The sequence below is a fragment of the Lepisma saccharinum genome, chromosome 15, assembly GCF_977018435.1.
Source record: "Lepisma saccharinum chromosome 15, izLepSacc3.1, whole genome shotgun sequence".
Taxonomy (NCBI): Eukaryota; Metazoa; Arthropoda; class Insecta; order Zygentoma; family Lepismatidae; genus Lepisma; species Lepisma saccharinum.
The window spans coordinates 67,202,765-67,228,504 of record NC_139243.1 but is presented as its reverse complement, the minus strand read 5'-3'; the positions used below and the strand labels follow the sequence as shown (position 1 = coordinate 67,228,504).

At 37.1% G+C, this 25,740-nt stretch overlaps 1 protein-coding gene across 1 annotated transcript in view; it reads left to right on the top strand.

Moving 5' to 3' along the window:
* Positions 1–5,369: 5,369 nt before the first annotated feature.
* The window catches only part of LOC145999310 (uncharacterized), a 138,343-nt gene continuing 117,972 nt past the window's right edge, over positions 5,370–25,740 (top strand). The window contains exons 1-2 of the mRNA XM_083136250.1: positions 5,370–5,450; positions 17,767–18,175. Of these exons, the coding sequence (XP_082992376.1) occupies positions 5,370–5,450; positions 17,767–18,175 (490 nt within the window). The remainder of the gene's footprint in view (positions 5,451–17,766; positions 18,176–25,740) is intronic.

Here is a 25,740-nt window from a genome sequence, read left to right as displayed (position 1 = left end):
CTAAAATTGATCCACAAACCATTCACGGAAAGTTAGGTTCAGTTAGCTTAGGCAAACATAGAAAATTGAATTGGAAAAAAAAACGCTCACGCGTCATCTTGTAAAACTACCGCGTGGTTGCTACACTAACACTTATTAACCAAAAAAATGATGGTTTTTAGGCTAAAATTGATCCACAAACCATTCACGGAAAGTTAGGTTCAGTTAGCTGCTTAAGCAAACATAGAAAATTGAATTGAAAAAAAAAAAAAACGCTCACGTGTCATCTTGTAAAACTACCGCGTGGTTGCTACAGTGACAGGGGGTTACATAATCAAATGCACGGAACATTTGATTCACGTAATCGATGGTAATGGTGGCACGAGCTATCGTGCAATGGAGATACATGAATGTCGAAAATTACATTATTTACCGGCCCAATAAGTTGCACGAATGGAAAAAACACTATTCCCAGCTTCCAAAAGTCCACAGGAACTCAATTCCGTAAGTACTTTCCTGTCTTTTCTCCTGTAAATTTGAAGAAATGTGTTTTCACTATATCTAACTGTTACTAAAAATTCAATATATTTAAGGGGATAAACAGGTAACCATACACACATTTTTGTAGTTTCTTCAATGATATTCATTTGGCTTTTTGAGTTTTGAAATAAATTTTTCATTTCATTATTCACTGCAGAGTACAACACACAGGAACAAGAATACACTCTCGTCACGTGTTCGAATCCTGGCCTTCATCAATCCATCATATATCACTCTCATCCTCATCTTCGCGATAACCAAGTGTGGCAGAAAAGCGAAGTAAAATAATCCTAATCAACAACAACAATAAAAACACTTGTTCTGTTGCCCAAATAAATACATGCTTACTCAGTTGTTTTCATTGGAAACCAAGAGCTACTATATGTAAATAAAACACTAGTAAAACCAGAGTGAGAGAGAGAGAGCGTGAGCAAATATTTGTTATTTAATCATTATTTATTTTATATTTGGAAAAAAAGAAGAAAGCATAACATTTTTGTCTCCACATAATAAGTTCCCATTTCATAAATAATGAAACTACATCCCATATTATACATACAAATTGTACAATGTGTAAAAACGTTGAAAAAATCATTCAACTTTCGAAACCGTTACCCATGTAGGGCTGGTGACCAAATGTACCGATCTAAATTGATTTATTATTATTTTATTTTTTTTTGCAATTAATATATGTTTATGTTTTACATAACATAAAATTTGTTCACAATGCAGAATCGAATATCTGATGTATTTAGTCCTGACATGTGGCCCACGTACTTCTATCATGAAGTACTTCCACAATTTTTGTGTGTCTGAACCAGTTGCATGCACATACAAAATGTGTAGAACCATGTGTAAATACTAAGAAATGCTAAAATATGTAAATTTTTCAAGAATGTGTTTGCAATTGTGCATTGTGTCAAATGCACATGGATAACGTATGAACTACAGACAAGGCCATGTAGGGGCCTACATGGTATATGGCAATATGCTGAATGATATTCCTGAATATATCAGCATCTTCATGACAAGCATGTTTCTAATTGGAATCGAAGGTAAATTTTGTTGGCTCTGTGGCCAAGCATATCAATTGGTTGGCTTTCAATCCCATCAACAAAATTTTGTACATCTGATCATCACTCATCCTCATCATCATGATTAGTAAAGAGAGGCAGAAAATCAAGAGTGATACAACCAAGAAATTGTCGAAATTCTTTCATGGCCAGTGTATTTTTTACATAGTAAGGTAAACCATGCCATGAAGGCACATTTAGGGCCCCACACATTTTCAGTCTCTGCTCTTTTGGAGGTGATGTGACCAGCACTATGCTCCATCTGCCTTTATCCCCCCAAGGTTGCCCCCAGGTACCCCAGACAAACCCCAGAACCACTTTTTGCAGGGACAAGGTCAGAAAAATTCCGACCTTAGATCACCCACCCTGGAAACTGAACCCGGGTCTCCCACGTGACAGTCAAATGCCCTACCAACCAGAGTGTGAGTGATTTGCTTTTTGTGCCACTTTTGGCTAATTTCCGAAGATGGGGATGAGTGATGATATGATGAAATTGATGAATGAACACTCACAAACATTCATGCCCAGACCTGGATTCAGAGCCAGGACCCCTGGCATTGTAGCACGATGTGCTAATCACTCCGTCACGGGGGGCTGGTCCTTACCGACTAGACCACTGTGGTATTTTACATGGTTTGATTTCTAATTATGTCTGTTAAAACATACTTCAGAGGTTTCATGACTACTTACTACACTTTTTCTGGAGAACAATTAACCATGTAAACAAAACCAAACTAAAAGTTTCACTACTCACATGGTTGCAAATTGACTACACATATATGTACAAAAAAATCCTTTCCAAAATATTCTATCAAAGTGGCTTACAGGGGTGTCGCGAAATGTTCCAATACTTTCACTGAAATGACGCTTCCAAATATATGCTTATTTAGTACTTTTTACATGTAAAATGTTTGTTTGAAATATGTGATTAAGGCAAGCAACCAAACTACACTAACTGAGCCTTGCAAGTGCTAGAAGTAATTCTGACTTGGGCCTCTGCAGAAGTATCTTGAAATACGAAGGGTGTCATGATATGAAACAGTTTGGGAACCCCTGTTCTATCATACAGTCTTCATTCCATTGACTAGGTCACTGATACATTTGATCACATAAGAAAAATGCACCCTCATTGCTTGAAACTTTGATCTGCTTGAAAATGCTTCATCTCTTCTTTTTTCAAGAGTATAGGTCCCGTTCCGAAAGTTGCACGATTTTAACACGTTAAACGAGTTATGGTAACTGGCTGTCCCATAAGTTTCATGAGATTTATTATGCTGTCCCAAAAGTCGCATTCTGTACGTTTCGTGCAAGAACAAGATTCACCAAATGCATGGGCCAGGAGGCTGGTTTGTTCGGTGAGAATCGTCTGCTGCTTGCAGACAATGCGTCTGCTTGATGGATCCAAACTGAACTACTTCGAAAATTATTATAATTTTAACAGATAGCGATATGAAGCAACATGCACAAGATGAGTATGCCTCAACTGTTCTTAGAATGTGATTGAAATGAGTAACAGTGTCCGCAGTAGTGTTTATTTTTGCCATTAAGAACATTCCTTCTGCTGGATGCCATGTGGAAACATTCTCTAAACAAAATGCTGCACCTGTGCTTTCGCCTAGAGTGTCCCATAAGTCTGCAAAATAACTGGTTTCACCAGATTCACAAGCCCAGCTGATGTGCATCGCAATGCGAGAACCAGTGTTGCTAATCTGTTCGATGTACATACATATGGACTAAAACTTCGCTAAATTTGGACTAACACATGCGTAAAATTACCCAAAATGATGCAAAGAAGACTTCTTCATAGTGATTCATTATTTGTGTGATTTCAAATAAAGTAAATAATGTATTATTTTTCCATTGCATTAATTGGCTTGGTGGCATTTTAATATTTCACTCCCAATAAGCCCACACTAATACTGGAACTACAACGACATGTGATACATGACTGACACTACTAATGGTTTGAGAACTAATAACCTGTGCTGCGAACGTGTTAAACCTCGACAATTGGACCACAAACACTTCTCCTTAAGCAGTGTTATTGCCTCTCTATGATTGGCGACAGTCTGCTGCCTTTGTTGTACATTTACAAATGATATTGGCTTCCGCAACAATAACAAGAAGAAAAGAATAAGAAGTACATATATTGCCACCAGACGATAAGCTGTGTGGATTTCTCTTTTATGAACTTTCCATCAAAGCATGCCAATTTTAACAAAGAAATCAATATGCATCGCATTAAGCAGCAAAAATACCAGCTTCCTTCCTTCTTACAATTCCTACAAGAACACGTGACAGAGCCGAGAGTTGAAACACAGAAATACTCATGCATCCATATAATTTATTTCTTCTGAACAATTCTAAAGTGATGAAGTATGAACATTACTACTGGAGGCATTATGGAATGCAATGTTCACTAACATACACACGCAATACACACAGACAACGTCAAGCCGGTCAAGTACTTAAAATAATATTTTGGTGCTTCCAATCCAACAAAACTCACACTCACTCTGTCTTTGTCCTTCCGTGATAGAAAAGTGCTTCATTAATACAGTTGGCCACACTAGTTACTAACTAGCCAATGAAAATGCACTGCATAAAAGAAGCAACCATTACGTCATGCTATATTGCCACATTAATGTTCCTGTTGAACGGTGTGAACCGTGAGCTGGAGCGCTATTCAATTGTTTTCAATTATGTTTGGGCGAGTGTGTCCAGGAATAGAATGACAATCGGCAACAATGACAAAGGTTGGCGAGCAGGGTAGAACATGTGATGCTAAGAGGCAGGGAGATGAAATGAAAATTGAGATCTGCACTGCAGCAGAGATGTGTGTGTCGGCCTTTAATCACACAGACCCTTTAGATTGTTAATTATATTTGTGGGAGGGTGAGAGGTGGTGATATGTAAGGTTGAAATAGAGAAAACATCTGTTTATACCCTTGGATTTTTGGAAAGTTTGCCTTAAACCAGGAATTATACTTGTATTTTATTATGGTCCAATAGTGGCCATACTGAGTAAGAGATGTGAATGTAGCTAGGAAAGTGAGGATATGTAATATATAACTGGAATGACCAAAATATAATAGGAATAGAAATATACAAAGCTTTGTAAAATTTAAAAATGCAGTTCACAATAAATTTTACAAGTTTGGTAGGGAATCCAGATGTTCAACTGTAACAATTGCAAAGAGGGATGTTTATATTTTTGTCTCAAGACAAAATATAAAGGGAACATTTAATTTGTAATAAATATCTACCTTTGAGGTAGGTAACTAAAAAAAAAGAAAGGGCAAGGGTATCCCTGTTTGTTGTGCACACATGCTGTGAAGGCACATGAGGTGTGTGGAAGTACAGAGCTCCACATATTCTTGATCATAGCCATAGTTGTGATGGTGATTAGCATCCTGCCTTTACCCTCCAGGGTTTTCCTGATTTATTTGTCTGGGTGAACCTCAGAGCCATGCAGAAACAGGGAAAATTTTCCCTTGTGAAGTTCACCTGCCCCAGGATGAGCCTAGGTCTTCTGAGTGATAGCCAGATGCTCTACGAATTGAGCTATGGCGGTTCTTGGTAGATGACTAAAATGTTCATAAATACCCAGTATTTACCCAAATTTTATTTAGCTACCCAGTGTTTAAATACCCATGTCCCAACCCTACCCTACTTATGACTTCAGTTTTCTTCATTTTAGGTTTCAGAGGATGACAGTTTGCCAAGTGTGCTATCCGTGCATAGACAAGACAGAGAATCTTGCAGGACTTCCATAACATGTCTTCTGAATCGGAAAACCTTCTGAATGAAAACCCAGCATCTGCAGAAGAGAAGCAGATAAGGGAGATGGGCTTTGAGGTAAAGTTACTATTTTTTACTTGAAGGAGTTGTGATGTACTAAAAAATACAGTCAACTCTTATTTGCTCTTGGGGTGGTAATAGATGTATTTCTAAGAAATGAAAAAGTATTATTTTTACACCTGCTGTTACTAATAATGTAATCATGTATACTTTCTTGAAGAACCACTGTGAAAGGGATATGTACGCTAAGTATCAAGGTTCTTGTGAATAAAATTGTGTTTCATATTACACTATTCTCTCCTGTTTGGCACAGCAAATCAATTTTGTGTGTGGCATGGACCTCATTGTAAAACTATTTTTAAATACATGAGGAATGGAATATATCTACAGAACAAGATATTGCCATGTTAAAAAATATATTTAAAATTCAATTGAGTTACGTAATGTGAAAGAGTTGCATGTGTTCGTTATATTTTACCATACATTCTTGATAAATGTCTATGTTAATGCACCTATCATAATAAAATACTAGTAATGAAAGCCGCACCTAGAGTGGGTAATAAAAACACCACATCCAACTTTTCAATCTTATGACATGAGTGTTGATCAGGAACTTTGTAAAATGAGGAGGTTGAAAGGCTAATGTGTAGGACAAATGTATAATAACATATTACAACATTGCTGATGGAATCCTTTGTTTAGAAGATCAAAACACTGGATTTTATCTTTTAATAACCAGTCGTAGAAGGTATTTTATAGCTATTGTATATTTTACATAACAAAATCGGATCACACATACACTGGAACCTTAATTTAAGTTTCTCTTTTTTATTTTTTTCCCCAACTTTAGTTTACCTTTTTAGCTACTACCCCCTGAGGAATATTTATTCTAAGTTACACTGTAAGTGTATGTAATGCTTGTTATGCATTTTCTTACTTGGAGCAGCATTCAGATACAGCATGGACAAAATGGACCAAAGAATTATTTACCATTGTTATATTAGATTGCTCCATTGGAACATGCTGACTGTCTTCTGTATTATTTCCAGTATTCTGCCTGTCTATTCAAGTCTCTGCCCATCTGTCTTTTTACTGAAACCATAGAGCTTGTTTCATGCCAAGGTGAGTGATCTGAGGCCAGATCACCCAGCCCCAAATATATAGGTACCTGGGGGTAAAGGCAGCTGGAGAATGGTGCTGATCACATCACCTCCATAGTGAACCAAGATCGAGAATGTGTGTAGCTCTATCCCCCACATCCCCTTCCCCTAAATGTGCCATAATGGCACGGTTGCAAAATGCATGGGGGACTTTACTATAGTGCATGTCACAATTGACATTCGAAAGAGGTGCTACATCTAGTTATAGCCAATTTGCCCCTGTATCCACTAGGGTGTATCAAACCTCACATCCCCTTTGTTTTAGAAAGTCTTAAGGCATGCAGTGTGCAGAAGTTTGTGTGGTGTTTTTTTTAACAACCTGTGATTTTTTAGGCTCAGTCAATAAATAATGAGGCAGAGGATATTACACCAAAACTAGGGTAGTTAGAAATGGGTCAACATGCCTGAAATCGAGGTGCAGGTGTGAGAAAACATGTGCGGATCAGTTTTGATTTAAACTGATTTGCACATGTTTTCTCACTAGATGGTGTTACATGTCTGGCAAGGTATGCGCAAAGGCTGTTAACTGAGCAGTGGCCATGTCCAGTCATTCCGTGTGTCACTGCGACGTGTAATGGATGCATCCAAAGAGGAACAGCGGGATGTTGTGCGCTTCTTGACAGCGGAAGGTGTAGGGGGTCGTGAATTCCATCAACGAATGGAAAGGATATATGGGTATATGGGGTGCACCGTACGTCCCGGGCAAGAGTGCAGGAGTGGAACAAGAAGAACACGCTGAGTGGGGCACCAAAGTGTGTCACAGACCAGCATGTTATGCAGGTGGATGAGTTAATCAAGACAGACTGTCATGTATCAGTTTTCCTCATGCATTTTTTTTTCTTTTAAAAAAACCCACCTCAAAAAAAAAAAACACCAAAAAAAAACAGACAAAATGTGTAGTTTTTTCAGAAAATGGGTCATTCCACGTCAAATCATCCAGGCCATGTCACCCACCATCTCAGATTTTGATGAAATTCGGTATACTTATAGAACTTTTGATGCTAATTACAAAAATTACAACTTTTTTGAGATTGGTCAAGGGGTTCAGAAATTACGCGATTTTAAAAATCTCCCTGTACGCCACATGCGGCTCCACTTTGAATGACACGCATTAGGTTATAAATTATAGTATCTTCTCTCAGGTTTGCCGTAGAAACTTCAAGTTTGATTTCTTTTACTCAGGATAGTGTAAGCTTTCATTTAAATAAGGTTGCTGATCAGTGTATCAATAATCATGTATTTTATGTATAGTTTCATGTATTTTTTTAGAAAAATAAATGACCAACTTCAAGAGCGAATTTCGTGCAATCCCCCCCTTCAATTTCACCCACATTTTATATACAGGTAGCTGAGTGTGGGTACTAATGCTTGATGGAAAAATTGGGATGGGCAGTTCAGAGACAGGGTCATCAAAAAATAATTTGCATTAAAAGTTAATCTTATTAAAAATGCTTATGTATTTAGCACAAAGTCTGAAGTACAATATGTTTTGAGGTATAATATTCAAAATTTCTGTTCACTATGTGTGAAGGTAAGCATAGGCGTAACCTGGTGGGGGGCAAAGGGAATAATTTTCCCTATCCAAAATTTATAGATTAATTAAAACCTACAAATAATAATTGCAGTGGAACCCCGATTTCAAGTTCCTCGATTTTACATTTCCCTGCAGTTTACATTCATGGTGGTCCCAACATAGCATATTTTCCTCGGTTTTACATTTTCTCGCATTCTAAGTTTTTTGAGGTTGGTCCCCTGAACAACGTAAAATCGAAGTTCCACTCTATCTAAGTTAGTTTCAACTGTCTTCAATTTTTTAAAAAATATATAATCATAGTCATTAGCATTCCCAAGCTAATTCCCATTCCCAGACCAAGAGGTCTGGGGAGGAAGGATTATGGCAAGATCATCCTCATAAAATCCCAGAAAAGCCCCATAACAGCACTACGACATGGCGAGAAAGTGCCGCCATTAAATAAGCACTGCCCCTGCTGCCTTGCAGGGAGGAGAGGGATCTCCAAAGGCTAGGGGAAGGTCACCCCAACAGAAAACCAAAGGGTGGAAGGAACTCTTAGGCATAGAGAAGCCGATCCTTCTAAGGGGAGTAAACCCCTATCAGAAAATCCCAGGTCCTCCAAGGAAGTGGAGGTTGGAGCATAGAGCCCACAAAAGAAAAAGGGGAGAAACATCCAAACCCCATTGCTGGCATAGCAGCAACAAGAAGGCAGCCCCTTCACTATGCTAGGAAGCTGCAGGCCAATCACCTACACTTCTTAAATAAAGATGATTAAAAGAAAAGACAGAGAGTTGGCCGGACGGATCTATAGGAAAGATAATTGGCGAGGACTAAGGTATACGACTTTTGGAACTTGGAACATCAGAGGCCTTAATGGAAAAGAAGTTGAAATAGTAAAAGAAATGAAGAACACCAAAGTAAAATATTTAGCCCTAACTGAAACCAAGAAAAAAGGAAATGGAGAAATTGAGTTAGATGACGGATATGTACTGATATATAGTGGAGTATCGAGAATGGAAAGAGCTAGAGGAGGGGTGGCACTTCTGATCCACGAAGAAAAGAAAAATAATATAATAGATTGGGAATTCATAAGTGAGAGAATAATGATTGTTAACATTAAAGAAGAAGAAGAAAATATAGCAATGATAATAGTTTATGGTCCAAATGAAGATGATACAGTAGAAAATAAAAACATGTTCTATGATTCACTACAGAAAATCATAGATGAAAGAAAGGAAGAAGTATTGATAGTAGGAGATCTAAATGGAAGAGTAGGAAATAATACGGAAGAATGGAGACAGGTAATAGGACAACATGGAGAAGGGACATTAAATGATAATGGTACACGAATCTTAGAACTATGTGTAACAAATGACATGGTAGTGGTAAATACTAACTTCCCACATAAAGAAATCCATAAATACACTAGGGAAGAACCAACAAGAAGGGAAAAATCTATAATTGACTATTTCATAGTAGAGAGAAATACGATGAGAAAGATAAGAGATGCCAGAGTCAAAAGAGGGGCGGAAATTGGGAGTGACCATAAACTATTAATAATGGAAAGAGTAGTACAAAAAAGTAGAGTGCTAAAAACTAAAGGAAAAAGACAGGAAAAACAAAATAAAATAAGAATAATGGCATATAAATTAAAAGATACAAAAGTTAAAGAAAAATATCAGCAACTAATAGAAGCAAAGATACAAGAGAAACATGAAAAGGAAGAAAGAGATGTTGATATATTGTGGGATGAATTTAAGAATATTTTGCTACAGTCTGCAGAGGAAAGCTGCGGGACAACATACATCGGAAACAAAATGAAAAGAACGGCATGGTGGACAGATGAGCTGAAAGAAGAAGTCACGCACAAGAAAATACTGTGGAAAAAGTACCTATCAGTTAATGATTTAGAAAGCTTCGAAGAGTATAGGAGGCAAAGGGACATAGTCAAAAAGAAAGTGTTAGAGGCTAAAAAGAACTCATGGAGAAAATTTGGGGAAAGTATGGAAGAGAACAGCCGAGAAAATCAAAAACTATTCTACAAAGTTTTAAAGACTATGAGAAAAGATAAAGAAAGCCCATTAAAATACATAAAAGGAAAAGATGGTAAACTAAGAACAAAACCAGAAGAAATCATGCAAAGATGGAAGGAATACTTCGAAGAATTGCTGAAGGATGAAACACAAACTCACAGGACGGAGGTTCAAACAGGAAACGAAAGAACAGAAAATACAGAAATGGAGGATGAAGAAGAGGAAATAAATGATATCAAAGTAGAATTAAAAGCAGCATTAAAGAAAATGAAGTTAGGTAAGGCTAGTGGACATGATGGTTTAACACCAGAAATGCTTAAGTACATGGGAAATGCTGGAGAACAACTGTTTTTGAACCTATTGAATGCTATATGGGAAAAGAAAACTGTACCGAAGGAATGGGAGATATCAGTAATAATCCCAATCTTCAAGAAAGGGGATAATAGAGAATGCAGAAACCATCGGGGAATCTCATTGCTCAGTGTGCCAGGGAAGATATATTCAAGAATCCTGGAGAACAGACTTAGAAAATATGTCGAAGAGCAATTGGAAGAAAGTCAAGCAGGCTTTAGACCAGCAAGAAGTGTACAAGACCATATTTTCACCCTCAAACAAATAACAGACAAGACAATAGAATACAATAAAAAGGCACATGTATGTTTTATAGATCTACAAAAGGCTTTTGATAGAGTTCCTTGGAATGAGATATGGAAATCTTTAGAGAAGAAAGGAGTGGATAAAAACCTAATAAAAGCAATCCAAAGTTGGTACAAAGGATGCAGATGCTACGTGAGGACGAGAAACCACCAGTCAGAGGAATTTGAAATAACAACAGGAGTTAAACAGGGAGATATACTATCACCATATCTATTTATAATCCTATTAGATGAAGTAATAAAGGAATGCCATATAAAAATGAAACAATTTCATGTAGGATACTGGAATATGAAATCAATTAAACTAACAGAGCTCATATACGCTGATGATATTATACTAATAGCTAATACACAGGCTAGTTTACAATATAACCTAAATATTCTTAATGAAGAATTAAAGAAAAAGAATATGGAAATAAATACGGAGAAAACTAAAACAATGATAATTAGCAGAGAAAAGACAAACCATAAGTTAAAACTGAATAACAAACCTTTAGAACAAGTGACAAATTTCAAGTATCTTGGAGTAATTATAAACAGTCAAGGAAAAGAAGAGGAAGAAATAAGAGATAGAATCATGAAGACAGGAAAGCTATATCAAATGATAAACCGAGGATTTATAGGCAAAAAAGAAATATCTACAAAAACAAAATTCACTGTATATAAAACAATTTATATACCAACACTTACATATAGCAGTGAAAATTGGACAATGACTGGAAAACACCTGCAAAATGTACAAACAATGGAAATGAGGTACCTTCGAAGAATAAGTGGGAAAACCAGGAAAGATCGGATAAGGAATCAAACCATCCGGCAATCTTTAAATGCTCAGCCACTACAAGAAACAGTTGAACGTAATCAACTCAGATGGTTCGGCCATTTGAGCAGAATGAGTGAGACGAGACTGCCAAAGCAGATATGGGAAGCACGTCCACAAGGAACAAGACCAAAAGGAAGACCAAGAAAGACATGGAATATGAGTGTCAAAGAGATTTTGGAGAAACGAAGCATAAGATGGAAAGAGGCACAGGAAAAGGCGATGGACAGAAACGTCTGGAGAACTCTCTGTAACCCCTCGACACCGGCAGGTAGAAGAGGACGCGACTAAGTAAGTAAATTTAGCACAAAGTCTGAAGTACAATATGTTTTGAGGTATAATATTCAAAATTTCTGTTCACTATGTGTGAAGGTAAGCATAGGCGTAACCTGGTGGGGGGCAAAGGGAATAATTTTCCCTATCCAAAATTTATAGATTAATTAAAACCTACAAATAATAATTGCAGTGGAACCCCGATTTCAAGTTCCTCGATTTTACATTTCCCTGCAGTTTACATTCATGGTGGTCCCAACATAGCATATTTTCCTCGGTTTTACATTTTCTCGCATTCTAAGTTTTTTGAGGTTGGTCCCCTGAACAACGTAAAATCGAAGTTCCACTCTATCTAAGTTAGTTTCAACTGTCTTCAATTTTTTAAAAAAATATATAATCATAGTCATTAGCATTCCCAAGCTTAGCAAATTTTCTTCGAGAACATTCTTCTTTTTGTGCATTTTATCTCAATATGGATTTTTTTTTATACTCTTCACGGAGATACGTAATATGAAGTAAGAAATAATAATACACATTTGTGCTGATTGAAGTTTTTCCAAATGGAGCTTTTCTTGCCACATACCACAGAAAATCTCCTTGTGATGGGGTGGTTGGAACACTTAGAAGACTTGTATAGACATCAACAGTATCAAGTAACAAGTTCAGCAATGAAGTACCAATTCCATAGAAATAGTATTAGAGGCATAAATTTCTTATTAATCAAGTAAAGTGAAATGATAACAACCCGCAGTACAATATGTCAGCGATTGCAAAGTACTATACAACAGCACCAGGAAGATTAAGTATGCACTGTTTTGAACTTAGGCTACAGGTTATTTACAGTGTTCGGTAAGTTACTTTGTACAAGTAACAGAGTTTCAGTTACTCATTTAAAAAGTAACTCCGTTACAGTTACTGGTACTTTGAAAGTAACTGAGTTACTTTACAGTTACTGTGAAAGAAACTTACAGTTAATGATCATTGATTTGTGTAAAAATTACAAATTGTGTTCCTAGTACATAATCCGTTTGTCTTCATATACCTACATTACTACTGCAAATGAATGATGAAATACAGAATCAACTTTGTTTGAACGATTTTAATTAATAAATCATTTGAATGCTGACCACGGTATTTTGAATATGGTGTCATTGATTCCACTTGCACCTATTACTTTCTCCCCCATTACAAGTTCAACAAAATCCAAAGATCCACTCCTTCAACGATGACTGTTTCCTAGCTCGACAGTCCACCTAAAACACTGAAGTTTTCACATACAAGTAGATATGAATTGAAGGAAGTAAAGTGTGGATGAAGTTAGCATGCAACAAAGCATAGCTTCCTTGACAGGCCAGCAAATCCAAGAAAATCCTTTTATGTAGCATCCAGAGAAGGTACAGATATTTTTTTTTTTACAGTTGGGAACAGAAAATGTGAACTGCACAATTTGTAGTGCATGAAATTTTGGCAATGCATAGAATACAATCGAGTAAGTATTTTTCGGTACTATCTTCATGGGCGTAACTTGGGAACTTGGGAACTATCTTTGGTTGAGAGAATCAAAGTTTTCAGTCCCATAAAAATAGTGTCAAAGATTATTTGCTAAATACATTTGAAAAATCACAATAATTACTCTTTTTTTGTTTGTTCCTCAAGTGCCAGGAGGTTCACAAAATATATTTGACTTGTAGGTTTTAATTAATCTATAAAGTTTGCATAGGGAAAATTATTCCCTTTGCCCCCACCAGGTTACGCCTATGCTTACCTTCACACTTACTGAACAGAAATTTTGAATATTATACCTCAATACATATTGTACTTCAGACTTTGTGCTAATACATAAGCATTTTTAATAAGATTAATTTTTAATGCAAATGATTTTTTGATGACCCTGTCTCTGAACCGCCCATCCCAATTTTTCCATCAAGCATTAGTAACCACTCTCAGCTACATGTATATAAAATTTGGGTGAAATTGAGGGGGGGAGGATTGCACGAAATTCGCTCTAGAAGTTAGTCATTTATTTTTCTAAAAAAATACATGAAACTATACATAAAATACATGATTATTGATACACTGATCAGAAACCTTATTTAAATGAAAGCTTACACTATCCTGAGCAAAAGAAATCAAACTTGAAGTTTCTACGGCAAACCTGAGAGAAGATACTATAATTTATAACCTAATGCGTGTCATTCAAAGTGGAGCCGCATGTGGCGTACAGGGAGATTTTTAAAATCGCGTAATTTCTGAACCCCTTGACCAATCTAAAAAAAATTGTCATTTTTGTACTTAGCATCAAAAGTTCTATAAGTATACTGAATTTCATCAAAATCTGAGATGGTGGGTGACATTTTCACAAAATTCTGGATGATTTGACATGGAATGACCCAAATGTAAATTATTGCTTTAAAAACTTGTGAGGTTCTAAGATTGTAAATTTTTTTTGGAAAACTTGTAATGAAAAGAATTAGCAGAGCTTTAAATACTAAAAATAATGAATGTAGTACAAGTCACAGTGTTTTTTTTCAGGCAATTATCCTCAAATGATGCTAGAAATGGACTTTTAACACAAGTAAAGATATTATATATCTAAGAAACAAAACAGAAAAGTATCGGAAATTTTTAGATAAAACCTTTGCATTTATTGATGCCGCATAGTTGAACGAAGCTTATAATTTTGAAATGTGGGAGCCCTTTGGTTATCTGTTACTTCCTTATGTGAGGGGAAACGATAGTGGCAGATCATAGTTTCAACTGTTTCAATTGATACAAAATTTTTTGCAAGTTTAAACATTTCAAGGGAGAATTGAGTACATTTTATTGAAATGTCGTTAATTGTGTCATAATTAAATTGGAACACACCTTAAATGATTTTTGTCATTTCTCATCCTAATGGGTTGCTTGCCTATGCAGTAAAATGTTATTTATGTCTGATTAGAAGCTCTATACCCATGTAAGTCGTGCATCTTCATAGTTACCACAATATTAGCTTTGTGCATGAAACTTAAGGAATATCATGCACTTGCACAATTATTTAACAATAAAATTTTCAAAATATGGTTCATGATTTAGTAGGAGCATGAGTTAGGGTGGATGGGCAGAAAGGGATAAGTCATCTATTTAATGACCATGATAACTGCTGTAAATTTAGAATAATTTAGGTAAAGTTATTTCTGCAGCTAGAAAATGTGTAAACCAAATTGAACAATTTGTTTCTAGATGGTGGATGAAAAACTTATTTTCTGCATGCTGCAGAATGCTATGCTATGCCCTACAATGTTTTTTTTTTTCAAAACGGTCTAGAATACATTTTCAGAGTATAAGGAATTAAACAGTAATTTTAGAGATTTCATTGGTCTGCAATTTTGCAGTAAAACTTTTAAAATAATATTTCTTAGCTTGAGAGGAGTGGCGGTAAAAGGTAAGATCACACACATTCTATTTTTGATAACCGCCATAAATGCAAAGCTTTTGAGTTGCAATATAACTTAAAGGATTTGTCTCACATTGTCTTTGAGAAAAAATGGTCACCATGTTTAAAAATAGTAGACGAGAGGCTGGTTTAACATATCTTGTGAGAACTTTAAATTATGGTCGTATTTGACTAGGTTATATTTTCCTACATTTAGAAACACAAGTCTCAGCAATGTTACTGCATCACTTGAGTTTTAAGTTTTTAGTAAAAACTGTGTAATGTAGTGTGTGTGTTTTAGGAAAGGGGGGGTAAGTCACCCATTTTGAGACAACAATAACTGCAGCAAATTTAGAGGTTTTTAGTTGAAAATAATCACAAGTAGATACATCTAGGGAATGACTGTTTTGTATTTGCATTTGTTCAAAGCATTTTAAGAGTGTAGAAAAAAATGGATTTTTCTTATGCTGAGGTAGATTCCAAATTCTGATGATACTTTCAAATCTCAGCCTAAACTACATTTTTGGAGATTAAGAAAAGGGTCGTAAGAATTTTAGGACTTTTCTTAAGCTATAATTTGACAATAAATGTTTTGAAATATAGTGCATGTTTTGGGTTCGTTGTGACCAAATTGGAGGTCACTAATGTTTTCACCATGAGAATTGCCATTCTCATAGCATTTGAAGCTTATTGTGGAGTAGTTGGAATAAAGCCAACTTACGGAAGGTGTTCACATTTTGGTATGATTGCATTTGCAAGTTTTCTCGATCAAGCAGGAGTAATTACTCGTTCCGTTTCTGATTCAGCATTAATGCTAGCCAGATATTTTGGAAGATGTATAAGGTATTCCATTTGGATGAAATCAGCCAGACAATTAGAAATGACTAAGTTATAATTTGGCATGGTTAATACATGGAGGAGTTATTTATGCTTGAAAAGTCCATAAAAATAATGGGAAAACACAACTGTGATAAACTGTGAACAAACTGTAATGAAGCTGATTTAAAACTTTGTATTACATAGTATTTTTGGATTATTTAATGGTCTATGGCATATGAAATAAATTAGAAAAAATGTGTTTGTAGCATAATTCATTCCAACATATGTACAACACTGCATTCACAAAATAATTTGTTTCATAAACTAAAGTTCAGAATGTATTTGATTGATTGATTTACTTTATTTTACTTATCTTTTTGTGCCACTTTTGGCTAATTTGCGAAGATGGGGATGAGTGATGATGTGATGAAATTGATGAATGGACACTCACAAACATCCATGCCCAAGCTGGGATTCGAACCCAGGACCTCTGGCATTGTAGGCATTTTTCTTGTTAGAATAAAATGTTATTAGTCCTCACCTATAATAAGGTGGCAGTATGGAGTGCCATTGTTGACTACCAGAAGGAAAAAAAAAGCACTTGTAATGCCACATTTTGTACTCCCACCCTTTAATTTGATTCTTGGATACACCAAAGTATGTGCCTCCTCAAGGAATGCAACCCTGAAAACTGATGACAAAGCAACAGCATTAACTATTACACCATCCAGGAAGAGTTGATTCAAGTTGTTGGACAAATATTTTAGAACAGAAATATTAAATAACTATTTCCTGTGGCAATTATCTCTGGAGCAAGGGTGTGCATAGCATCAGAAAAAAGGAAGGAAATAGAGTGGGCAGTGCAAAGCAGTACATGCTGCTGTGAAGGTTGGTAACTGTAGTCGCTTACTCCTCTCCAGGCAATCCATTTCTCTCTCTCCCATGTTTATTGGTGGAGCCATCTCACGTTACTACTTGTGCAGAGACTTGTTTTTGTTCGCTGGCTCCAGAGAGAGTTGGGACAGGGTATAAAGCAGTACAAATAAAATGTTATGATACATTACTACTAGGGGAATAATGTATTTCATTCTTATGATATATATTTTTAAATATAACCTTAAAAACCCAATAAAACCCAGGTTTTATCAGGTTTTATCTGAAAAAAAATAGAAAAACCCACCTGGGTTGAGGTTTTTTTTTAAAGAAATCTAGGCAAAATGCCAACCCTGCCTATTGCACGACAATGCTAAACCACACACAGCCAACACAACAAAGGAATGTCTGAAAACATTCAAGTGGGAAGTCCTCTCTCTATAGTCCAGATCTGTCCCCGTGTGACTTCCACATCTTTGGTGAGCTCAAAAGAGCACTGCGGAGACAACAGTTTCAATCGGACGATAACATCAAGGAGTACGTGTCCAGTTGTTTCCAACAGCAGCCAAAGGAGTTCTACGACCATGCCATTTTGCGACTGGTGTCACAATGGGATAAATGCCTAACAGTGGCAGACAATACTTCTGAGGGACGTTACATAAGTACTGTGAAATATCCTCTGCCTTGTTATTTATTGACTGAGCCTCATAAATAAAAAAAATCTGATTATTTTTTTTTTATAAGAAGTAAAAAAGACATTTAAATTAAAGATCATAATTTTTAATCCACACTGCTTGTTATTGTCTTCCAGAAGGCTTCTGCATCCTGGTCTGATGATTGTGAAGAAAATTTGGCTCTTCAAGTGTCTGACACAGGTTTCTCTTCTGTGGAAGTGCGCATTGAGTCTGAATCAGAAAGTGCCGATCCATTAGTTTGTGAACAAACATCTCTGGAGAATGTGTGGCTTCCGGATGAGTCATGTGTCAAGACTGCAACTGAATCATTCAAGGAGCCTCCTGATGTTGATTTGTCTGTTGACATCAAACCATCTGATCAGTGCATACAGGATGCTTCTGTCGATATGAAACAATCTAAGCAGTGCATACAGGATGCTTCTGTCGATATCAAACCATCTGATCAGTGCATACAGGATGTTTCTGTCAATATCAAAGAATCTAAGCAATGCATACAGGATGCTTCTGTTGACATCAAACTATCAAGTAAGTACATGAAAGAAACTTCAGATTGTAAAGTGGAAAGTGTAAGTGGTGATAGTTGGATTCAATTTGAAGGCAGAAATCAGGAAGTTCCTAGTGGGCAAAATGTACATAAAAGTGAAGGATTTTATCCATGTTATCATGGACAACTTGTTAAAAAAATGCCATCTGAGGACAGTGACAATGGTGAATTAATTTTAAGTGAAGATCAAGAAGACATGAATTATTCTGTAGAGAATCCTGATGAGGTGGAAGGCGAAATGGCAGAAAGGTAGGTGAAGAAAATTTTAGTATAAGGATTGAAAATGAGCATGGCAGTACTAAGGTTCAAAATTTGACCTTTTTGCTTGTAGATTATGATTCATGTAATTTCTCTATTGTGCCAGCAGTACTGCAGGGTTACTGGTCATTCAATAGAAGATTCTCCAGAAGTGTCCACCCCACCATGTCAGATTGGGATAAAATTTGTTACATTATATCCTTAGACATATATAAGAACCCATAGGATTTATTTCTGCTTTTGGAATATCAATTCTAGTTTGGAATTTATAGTCCTCTGAAATTTCCTGCCATTTGATGCCTTTTTTTTTATGGGATCAAGCCATGTGTAGAGTGGTGTATCCAGAATTTTGGATATACTTTTTTGATAGTCAGCCCTCATTTTGTCATCCTTTCCTGCCTTTATTTTCTTTTTAGGAATAAAGGGCCAAATGGGAGTAATGTCCCCTGCCTTTCCCCATCCCCTTGAGGTTACACAGCATGTGCATATTTTGGGCCCAAGTTCCTTTTCTTTTATTGTGATTTCATCAATCTACGAATGCAATATTTACATGTTTCATTTTCGATTTATGTTTATTAACACATACTGGGAAGTTTTAGCATTAAAATAAAGTCCCCAAATGCATTCTACTAAGGTTCTGATTTGCTTCTACATTCATTCCCACTAGTCTACCATAGTAACTGTCGCTTGTCAACGAAGAATACCTTCTCCATGGGAAGCACACATGCTTCCGTAAGGTAATTTTTATGATTTTTTTTTCAACATTAATAAAGCACCTCCCCTATGGCGTAGTGGTAAAATCATCGACTTGTAATCAAGGTTTCCTGGGTTCAATACCCGCTGGAGGCACATAGTGGTTCAGATCCCATTTTAAACTGTAGGTTCAGTCCCAATTAGCTTACTGTGCCTTAAGTGGATTTAAAACAATGGTAACACTTTACTATACCGGAGACGGATTTCTTCACATTTACAGGAGAAAGTACTTACGCAAATCATTTTCTGTAGCGTTGTTGATGTTCGGGAATGTAGTTTTGATTCATTTTAATGCGAATGCATATGGTTTTCTACGAAAATCTATTTCCGACGCGCTATTGCTGCTGCCGCCCTAAATTGAACGAAAGGAGTGCTAATGGAACCTAACCCAACAGGCCTAACCTAACCTAGTAGGCATACCTCGTCCCTGTGATGGTTCGTGGGGCTGTCGTGAATTTTTGGGCTAACGTCAATGGTTTTTGGGGCTACCCGTGGATGGTTTGTGGGAAATAAGGAACAACAGTAAGTACTCGTTAATGTAAGAAATAGACATTATTTTCATTAGAAATTCATTATTTCACCTAAAGAAATCTTCCGCAATGCAGAATAGTACGTTAGCAATGTAAAAAATTGCGAAATAAATCATTGATAGGTGTCTCCAGTATAGTAAAGTAGTACCAAAACAACAATTCAATCAATCAGCATAAATAACTTTTTTTTAGAATCAAAGCGTGCTTCTTTAAGAAAGTTTCAAATATCGTGTGACAATGATTTCCAAAATTCTATGATAATTAGTCTTTCTGCTGGGAGAATTTTAAATCAAAACAGTTGGAACCGTTACCATATTTTGGTTGCCTGACAGTAAAAGATGAGATGAGATGTGGCGTTTCCCCTTATACTATTTAAATTTGTTAAAAAATTAAGTTTGACGCAGCATGCATAACACCATGCCAAACAACATAAATGTTGTTATCAATGTTTTAAGCAAAACTGTGCACACTCGAGATAAGATACCACATTGTGACATTACATGCTTAGTTTTGAATGCAGAAAGGGCGTTGCTGGTGTAGTCTTGTGCATTCTAGCAAGTTTCATTTTGTGGACATTATGCTTATATGTACAGAAAAATCCATGAGTATTACCGTGCAAATTGTTCATCACCATGTTCGTGCACTCTATTTGACCCAATAAGAGCTTCAAGAATGAAACGAAAACTCAAAACAAGCTGCTGACAACTTCTGCACCAACATACATAAAAATCCATTGCTTAAAATCACACAGACTGAAAGAGAAATATTAGTGAAAATAAGTCATGGACAATTTGCTCAGTAATACTCATGGATCCCACTGTACTGTCTAGATTATAATTTTACCTCATGAAACTAACCTGTTTTCTTCTCTCTTCATGTGATGGTTATAACCAAAATCTCATCCGATAATTCAAACCACCTTAACTATAGAACTCACAATTTGTGCACTTCATTTTGATTTATTTATATAAACTGAAATTTTGCATTTGTGCAAATGAAATATGAAACTTGTTTTTAGTAATAACTTCTGCAACCAGACTGAAGCATGTAACTTGATTTTACAATTTTGACCAGTATTTCTCCCTCCATCAAAAAATTACTGAAGCAAGTATGGATCCAGTCATTTACATATGTGTGTGTGTGTGTGTGTGTGTGTTAAACAAGGGAAGTACTGCATGAATGACAGAGCACACTGACCAATATCATCCACAATTTTCGTTTTCACACTTCAGTGGCTATTTTTAATAATATTGATATTTAATCTTCCAGTACATTTTATTGCCATGTTCTTATAGCACTGATTGTTGTAACCACTGAATTTTAGCAGTAACACAATAAAGAAACATACGGTCCAGACTCAAAATTGTAAATTGAGTAACTGTTACAAGCAAAGAATGTGTAATTACATTGATAATGAACACAAACAAAGCATAAGACCACAGTATTTAGATGACAGTGAAATAATTTACAATACACTCAGTTGGCAGGGAGGAAAAATGTTTCTTTGACCAATTGGGGAATCAAGACTTAGTATTAGAGCTTATAGAAAACACTATGAAGCTGAAGTTTTGTCAACATACACAAACATCATGTGCCTAATATTGGCCATATATTTATATAAAACATGGCAACAGCCCATTGAGGGCCCAGGTCTACCACCAACTGTTGGCCTCACTCCAACCTGATCCTACTCAGTACCTTCTCCCGAAGTGGGAGATCTACTCATTACCTTCTCCCTAGGTGGCAGATCATCCAACCAGTTACAGGGTGTCATGTGGTCAGCACGACAAACCCCCAGTCCTACTCATTTGTAACTCCCCAATTTCCTCACAATGGTGCGTGGCCACCGGGCCCACACATAGGCCGAAATCTCTTGTTGAGTTTTCCCTAGGAAACTCAAACCAGTCTGTCAACCTTGAGCAATTTGAGAAATTCAAGATGGCGTCCAATATGGCAGACTATACAGTTAATGACCTATATCTCAGTAACCAATGGTTGTAAAGATAATTTTTTTTATTATTCTTGATCCTCATTAGATGGACTACGAAAAAGATTCTGTGTAGTTTTTCGCTAATGTCAGTAGTTTTACCGTAATTTAAGAAATAATCCTTAAAATATATAATTTTTCTCGCACCTTTTGAGGTTTTTGCCTTGTAACTTTTGAACAAATTAAATGACAGGAAATTGTTTTGAATAAAAGTGGTAGCCCAATTCATAACCTTTACAACAATATAAGACTTAATGCATTTGATTGAAAAATACACTATAAAATATGTCCCAAAATGGAGGATAGTGCCAAAAAACTGCATCCTTATCACAGGTGGACTTGAATATAACAGTGAAGCACATTTTTGACACTATCATCCATTTTGGGACATATTTTATAGCACATTTTTCATTCAAATGCATAAAGTCTTGTATTGTTGTAAATGTTATGAATTTGGCTAACACATTTATTCAAAACAATTTCCTGTCATTTAATTTGTTCAAAAGTTACAAGGCAAAAACTTCAAAAGGTGCTAGAAAAATTACATATTTTAAGGATTAGTTTTTAAATTACGGTAGAAGTACTAACATTAGTGAGAAACTACACACAATCTTTTTTTTAGTGCATCTAATGAGGATCAAAACTACAAATAGGATTTCTGTTTACGACCATTGGTTACTGAGATATTGGACGCCATCTTGAATTATTCAAATCGCTCAAGGTTGACAGTGTGGCATCAATCGGATCTGCGATGTACATAACCTAAGCTTTCAAAATCAGTCAAAACATTTTATTCATACTTCAAGTCAAGCTTTTCCATTTGCCACCCGGGTTGCGTAGGTCCAATCTCATTTAGCCCAAATATGCATAAAGTGGATTTAAAACAAAAAAAACTCAAATGAACTCTTGCATACAAGTTTAAGGACAAGTAGTGTAGTGCCACCCTAAATTTATTATTTTTTAAATTTTTTTATTATATAATTTTGGCTTTTCGTTTTTCTTTTATCAGTTAGTTTACCAGTATTTTTCTCAAAGTCGCACCCAGTCCCTTGCTTGGCATGGCGAAAGGGAGAACCGGGCTCTTTAGGCAAGTTACACTGGCTAGGGTGTCCTTTCTTTTTTTTCTTAGTTTTTCTTCCTTTTGGGTATTTGTGTGTTTGTGTGTGTGTGTTAGAGCCACTGTACAAGGCTAAAACCGGCAACATTGGAAGAACACAGGGGAAGTTTGAGCGTCTTTGGGGGAAAGACGGGACACAAGGATATAGAGTGCGAGGAGTGAGGAGGTGTATTTTGGAAGTGTGGCTAAACTTGGCGTATGTGCATGCTGCGATGCAAGGAGACACGTTACTAAAGTAGGTGAAGTGTGATTGTTGAGCAACTGACAACACCGTGCAGCTGAAGGAGCGGTGTTTTGTTCCCGTGTAATTTGAACTACTTCCGCGTGTTAATCACAACATGTCGCCGGAGCATCGGCCACCAAAGTAGGTGAAGTGCGATTTGTGACAGCTCACAGTACAGTGCAGCAAGGAGAGCTGTGTTTTAATTTTGTGTAAATGGAACTACTTCCGTGTGGTTACTGAACAATACATGAAACAGATCACACCATGTGACTGGACGTCAGCCAGCCTGACCCGAAGCCGTGAACAGTCCTTTTTTATCCCCTTCAACAACGAACCACAGCCATCCCCTTCAATCTATAATAGGAGCAGTGTGTGTGAGGAAGTGCATCGCATAAGTGACAATAAAAGGTAAGGGATCCCGACAAACGTTTACTTATGGCCATAAGATGCATGAAGGTTATTTAATACTTGTGTTTGTATTTGTATGAGCTATGCCGGGTTAATCTACTTATTTTATTAAGATCAATAATAATCTTCAGAACAAATTTCATGTTATTTACATATGGCCCCACCACAACTGGCGGCCCAACTAAGGGGCACGATTACCACCGATGTTTAGGCTTAAACAAAAGAAAGGACAACTTTTGTTCAAAACTTTATCAGTAAAGTTAGCATATTTTCATCTTGATATCAGCAACTAACTTATGTTGTCAGTAGCCAGTATCAGTCATGCTTTGTTTAGATTTCAAACTTATTTTCCGGTTTGTCTTTTGTCAAGCCACCCAAGCGACTGGATTGATGAAATTTTATTTAAATTGAAGGGGAAGTTCCTTACATTCAGGCACATCATTTGGCCAATTTTCTTAAATATTATTTTTTCCTAAATAATGCGGGTTTCTTTTTTCTTTTTTTTTCTTAGCAAAGGGGAGAAATCCACTAAAAACAGTAATGCTTTGTGAGTCATTTTCATTTTTTTTTGTAAGTTTCGTTTATCATAGTTTTTTTTTAGGCATTTATAGAGTTATTTTATGTTTTCTTTGTATTGTTCGGGACAATCATGGTTTTAACGAGGGAGCAAACGCGAATTTCTAGTTTCATCGAGGCTAATCAGGTCACAAAAAATTTAGAAGAGGATGTACAAAATTTAGGGAATTTAGAACGGGATACGGAAAATACTGGGGACAGGAGTATGGAGTCTGAATCTGAAAGGGGGGAAGCTGCCCCGATTACATTAAATGACCTCGCGAGAATGATGATGGATTTCAAGCAGGAAATGAGAGAATTACGGAGAGAATTTAGAGAAGGGATGGAGGAACAGGCGCGTCGGTTCGAAAAGTCGCAATCTGAAATGGAAAGAAATCTGACCCGTAGGATAGATAATGTGGCAAAAGGTAGCGCAGGGACACGGAAAATTGTGGATCAGCTTGTCGTAAGAACCAGTACTTTAGAAGAAACTGTGGGAAATTTAAGCAAGGGATTGGCGGCTGTTTCCGGGTGCGAACCGGAGGTATGTAGGCAAAATGCGGCCGAAATAAGGCAATCTGTTGCAGAGCTTCAGGAAAATGTAGCAGAGGAAGTTCGACAAAATGTTGCGCAGCAGATTAATGGGGTTTTGCAGCGTCATGAAAGTCGACTAAAAAATGATTTAAGGGAAGAAGTAGAAGCATTAAACGCCCGCTTGAACGAAGTCCAGGGTTCGGGAGAGGCGAGCGAACAGTTGCTCGTGGCATCTCCTGCGACGAGCAGCGATAGTAGTACAACCCCAAGTAATGTGTACTTGCACAGGGACATGCGCTTGCCAAGCTTTTCTGGTTCGGAGAATGAAGTGAGAGCCAGCTCTTATCTCATGGAGCTGGAAACTTACATGAACCTGGCTCGAATCCCGGCTGAACAACAGGTAGGCGTGGCGAGCTTGTCATTGAAAGGGGCCGCACTCAGCTGGTTCAACGTTAACAGAAAGCAATGCAGAGATTTTGCCACCTTCAGGGAACTGTTTGCGTCGTATTTCATATCTGAAGAAAAATTATTGCGCCTGAAAGCTGAGATTTTCACGAACCGCTATGTTGCCGGGGGCGGGAAGACTTATTGTGAGTACTACATGGAACTCATCGAAAGGAATGCCATCCTTCCCGAACCCCTGAGTGAAAAGGCCTTGGTTCGATTGGGGATAAAGCAACTTCCCCCATTTGTGCAGAGGAGTTTCCTTGGGTTGACCATCGACACCAGCAGTCAGTTACTCGGGTTACTGAAAGAACTTCAGGAAACAATGAACTACGGTGTTGCGAGTCAGTCATCCCCACGTCATCGTCCGAGACCCATAAATTTTATGGACGCGAACCCAGGCCCATGCAACTCCGAGAGGGGAGCTCGGTCACGGGGCAATTACGGCAACAGACGCAGGAGAGAATTTGACAACCGTCCCAACCAACCTTCTCGGGGAAGGGGACGTTTCGAGCGAGGAAGACGGAGCCCAAATCGACAAGTAGGATGGACATCTGGCAACGATGGAGAAGGGGGGGATGGAGTGCCCGAGGGGAAGGGTCACCCACAAATTTCCCTAACATTAACGCCATGACTTTTGAAAGTCAGAGTGGGAGGGGGCCTCCCACTCCTGACAACGAAGCATGACAAGGGGAGAGCACGTTGAGCGGGGGCTTTTCGGGGCAGGTTGAAAGTTG